This window comes from Rutidosis leptorrhynchoides, chromosome 5 (genome assembly GCF_046630445.1).
Source record: "Rutidosis leptorrhynchoides isolate AG116_Rl617_1_P2 chromosome 5, CSIRO_AGI_Rlap_v1, whole genome shotgun sequence".
Classification (NCBI taxonomy): domain Eukaryota; kingdom Viridiplantae; phylum Streptophyta; class Magnoliopsida; order Asterales; family Asteraceae; genus Rutidosis; species Rutidosis leptorrhynchoides.
Genome location: NC_092337.1, coordinates 110066171 through 110071206, shown reverse-complemented (window position 1 = coordinate 110071206; position 5036 = coordinate 110066171). Strand labels below are relative to the sequence as shown.

The 5036-nt window shown below is 33.7% G+C and overlaps 1 protein-coding gene across 1 annotated transcript; it reads right to left on the bottom strand.

Annotated features, from left to right (window-relative positions):
• Nucleotides 1–1080: 1080 nt before the first annotated feature.
• On the bottom strand, nt 1081–3932 carry LOC139847190 (rhamnogalacturonan I rhamnosyltransferase 1-like). The gene is made up of 8 exons (XM_071836825.1): nt 3456–3932; nt 3136–3203; nt 2958–3046; nt 2720–2885; nt 2346–2635; nt 2048–2252; nt 1580–1737; nt 1081–1483 (listed from the first exon to the last, which is right to left on the bottom strand). Exons 1-8 carry the CDS (start codon nt 3775–3777, stop codon nt 1255–1257), a joined length of 1527 nt encoding a protein of 508 aa, XP_071692926.1. The 5' UTR covers nt 3778–3932; the 3' UTR covers nt 1081–1254.
• Nucleotides 3933–5036: the final 1104 nt, after the last annotated feature.

The following is a 5036-nucleotide window of genomic DNA, read 5'->3' as shown; positions in this document are numbered from 1 at the left end:
TGTTGAGGCCTTGAAGGTAAGGAGGTTGTTATGAAATTAGTTTGTCCCCCATGTCATCACATCATGGAATTCCACTCTATAATCATTTGATGCTCCATTAAAAACATGTGGGCTCCAACTCATCCCTTAGCAAAAAAATCGAGTTATTCTATAATCTATTTCATATTTATTTTGGAATTAAATTAAAATATATATAAATTAATAATTAGTTATATAAATTAATAGAAGTGAAATACAAAAATTATGTGGAGAAATTAAACTCTTGAAAAGAACTAGTAAACACAAACAAATATGAAGTTCAGCTGAAAAATATAAACCTTTCCTACAAGTACAATGCTATTATAAGGACACACAGTGTTGCCTACTGAATTGTTCCATTAGCGGAATCTCGGTTATGTTCGGTTGTTATTAACCTTGTGTTGTAGCTCACGTGATAGTGGTTTTTTTTTTTAACGAGAAGTCAGGAGTTCGACTCCCGTGGGATGCAACATTGCACACGAGTTTGCCCCTTAACTCTTAAATTCCACCCAAAGGTGCCTTTCGCACATCACGTTGCGGGGCAGTGGGGGAGGGGGTTGTACCGCCCATGCCCTCGGATTGGGCCAAGTTTCCTCTTGGACAATAGTTAGCGGCGGGTTAATGCTATTGCGAAAGATGAACACATGGATGTTTTAGTCCCTTCTTGGTGATCAAAAAACTACTGTTCGAAAAAATATATATAGTCTAGATAGTCTATCAATATGTACCATAATTTCATGAATTGTGGTACATATTGATAAATCAATTTCTGTTTTCTCAAAAAAAAAAAAAAAAAAAAAAAAAAAAAAAAAACCTGAATTGTTCCATGATATCTTCCCAAATTCTAGAATTTATGGTTAATTTAACAGTTGGTGTAAAATCATGGTTAAGCACATCAAAGATGAAAATTGCACCTTTCTTTATTCATAGCTTTTATAAGATGACAGAGTATGAATTGAACCATAAAAACAAAAAAAATCAAATATTCTATATTCATACTCATGTTATACAACATTTTACAAAGCAAGAAACTATATGCTATTATTATTATGTATACATGTATATTCAAAATACTCTCAAAGCAATGGATGCTACATGCCCAAATCTTCTTTTATCCATTTCAAGATATGGACATGATTGCATTTGGTGCAACAAAATGTATGTACTGTAAGTATACAATCAAATAGAATCTTCAACTATTAGAGCAAAAATCAGTGGTAGATCATGTTAATCTTCTCATATAGAATCTTGCAAACACTCGTATGGGTTTGCGTAGAAATATTCTTCTTCCTTCGGTCTATCAGGAATCATGACCCGTTGCGTTGATTGACCCATTCGATCAGCGTGTACTTCTTTGACAATGTTCGAAAACTCATCCCAGTTCAATGAACCTTCACTGTATCGATCTATCAAGTCGATTAACACTTTTCTGTCTAACCGTATGGTCTTCTTGAACCCCAAGTATCTGGTACATAATTCAACATAATTAGATGGTTATCAAGAAGATGAGAGTATTAGAAGTGGCAAAATGGGCGGGTTTAGTAACGGGTTAAAGAAATACCTTCTATGGCCTTCAACGACTCTAGCCATGTTTCCATCGTATGTTGGAACAAAAATATCACTTTCTAACGAAACGTAGTAATCGAGTGCAGCCATTTGTGACGAATGGTTTTGAAAGAAACCAAGCTCCATAGGGTCCAACAGCATCTCCTTTCGCACCTGTTCATATAATCATACATATTATAAACAAGTTTCAGAACTTCGCGCTTGTTCACATGTATTCTGACCCGTTACAAGTAAATGTGGCAATATTGACCCATTCCATGTATAAATGGGTCAAATTTGGCTGTGATCATACTGTAAAGTGTAAATATTCATTAAAAATTAAAATTTTTTGATAGAAGTTTTTCAGCCCGAGCCAACACAGTCCCTTTTATAAACTACCCATTTTGACACATTACCCGGGCGATCCAACCCGTCTAGTTGGACACCTTTATTTAAAAGCATATAGTAAGCCAAAGCTACTGACCAGATTTGGGTATGCGGCAGCTAAGCTAGCCATTCGCCTCCCACCACCATAGATTTCACCGGCAGCAATATAAATTTGAATGTTTTGATCAATTTTCAACGCGCGCAAAATCAAAGCGGTTTCTTCCGGTGTCATAGGACACAACCCTTCTTTTCTTTTAAGATCCGAATCGATTTCTTTCTCTTTCCACCATGGATACGCGTATCTAACAATTTTAAACGTAACCCAAATGAGAAATTATATAAAACTAAAACAGTTAATAATATTAATAATAATCAAATAATGTTTAAGTAATCACCTCATCCTTGTTAATTCCTCAACTTCTGCACTGTTGCAGCCTTTTGTGCAACCCGAAAAAGCCAACATATCCATTTCGTATCGAAGATGAAGAACCAAAAAAGGACCGTTTTTTCTAAGAATATTCACAACTTTTCGACCTAATTCTTCAATTTGAGAAGTAAATTTTAAACCGCTGAAATTTACTCTACAACGAAGTTTTTGAATCTCTAACGGGAGCCCGTTGTTAGCAAGTCGAGCATCAGTTCTATTAAGGTGTACAACTTTATACCTCCGGATCAGAGGAAGTATCTGAGAATGAATAATTTCAATAAATTAAAACACATTCATAATATACTTACCATAATCTATAATTGATATGAGCATATAACGAACCTGCTCATGATAATATGAAATATCAGACCAACTAATGGGTGCCAAAGAGTACAAGTTTCCAAGTTCAACTCGTTGTTTAACCCTTGGAGGAAGCTCCTTTAATATCCGAACTTCGTCCCTCAAAGATTTAATGAAATGATCGACATCAAAAATGTCTTCAAAGTCACTGAAAATCACAAATTTAATAAAATAATTAGCTCTTGCAATATTCATTTTGACTTAAAAAAGATGAATATACCTTGGATCAGCCCAAAATGACGATTTATCTAATTCAGGAACAATAAGTGTGACATTTAAGTATCTAGCAACTGCAACCATGTCACATATCTGCACACCCAAAATAACAAATTACAAAGTTAGTTACTTTTAATTGAATAATTGAATTACACAACAAAAGTTGAACATCGATTACTCACTGCTCCTCGCATTTGATTAAGTCCTCCATTACAAGAAACCATAAGATAACCATTGTTTATGTAAGCCCCTGAAATGATCAGATTCAAATTCATTATTTTGTAAACAAACTCAACTAACTTATCACCAATTCGAAAACTGTTTTCTTGCAAGCACATATAATCAATCAATTTAGCATTCAAAAAACTGATAATAAAAAAAAAGATATCACTAAACAGGAAAACAACTAGAATTACATGAATCTATAACAAATCAAATGAAATCAGCATATAATCATAAATCAACCAGATAAATTCAGAATAATAAAGATTCAAGAACTTACTTTTGGGAGGAAGAACAACTTTAGATTCCATAAAAGAAGAAGAATGAATGTTAGTCTGTGGAGGTGTATAACAAGAAGGCCAAGTTTTTAACAATCTTGGACCCCAAACTTCACCAACAGTTAACAATTGCACAACACAGATCCATATCAACAAACTAGTCATACCCCTTGTCATCCACAATATCATTTTAGCTTGTGATAATACCATTAAACTTGATTTATCCCCTTTACTACCTTCTACACCACCTGTAAATGTTACCCAACCACCCATTTCAATCAATTTCACCTGCTCTTTACAGTTTTCAACTAACCCACAACGCATTGTACGGATACCAATATTAATTCTAACAATACCACCAACATCTTCTCTACTACTGTACTATTTTCTTGATTGCATTTTTCAACAAAACCCTTGACTCAATTCACTAAATTGATAAAGAAATCAATGTAAAAACAAAATTACACAACTGGGTGTTGGATTTGGTAATGTGGGTATTTGTTTATTGTTTAAAAGATTCAAACTTGATCCAGATTTCAAATCACCATTGTTGAAATCAAGAATCTTGAAATGACCAATTAATGAACTAATGAATCAAATGAATAGACGAGTGGAAACCCTTTTCGGTATTTAATTCTTGGATAGGTTTTCCGACCAGATTCCGGTGAGTGTCAACGGAAAAATGAGAGGTTGTTGATTTTGTATGACGATGAATAATTGTTTCAGAGTGATGAAAATGGGGGGTTTTATTTTGGTATTTATGTGAATGGTTTAATTAATAAGTTGAGCTGTTAAGAAAACGAGTTCAAACTGAACTATTAAATTTTTAATCCTGTAATTACGCAGCAGATTACTGCCTATTTTTTTCATTCTGTTTACAGCAAAAAATTGACCTTTAAACCTTTTCAAGTTATCTGGATTTGATTTAGTAAATGTAAATGTAAATTTAAAATAAAATAATGATATATCTGAAGGTTACTTAAAAAAAAATTAAGCATAACACATAGTACATTAAGCGTTAATCATACATATACATTAATGATTTATGGAAGATTGTTAGTCTTTTTGATCTTGTTTTAAAAGGTTGTAAAAGCGTCTAGTTCTCTTGGTAATGTTAGTTCATTATTTGCCTTCGTCAAATCAATAAATGTTGTACATGATTCGGTGGAAGTGGATCTTGATAACGAGGTGTTTTCTGTGAGTAACGTTTGCATTAACGAATTAAAAGCGAATACAGATTTTTGTAGTGTGTTGTTTGACGAGTTTTCACATGATCTTCTGGCAATATCTAATCGGATTATCATGTCAGACAACCCCTTATATGGTCAACACTTAGAGACCGTTCATATTGTTAATAGTGGAATGGGTGTTAACGTGGCTGTTGAACAGCTGTTGGCGGATGAAGAAGACGTGGTTGATGTTGTGGTTGAATTGAATTACAGTTTAGTAGCATCGGAGCAAATGAAGCAATGTGTTTTAATCATGGTGGAAGTCCTAAAAGTGTTCCCGTTTCAGCTCAAACTGAGGTTGATAATCCTCAAATAATCAATTCCCATCTGTTATTCGAGATGGATTGGATCATT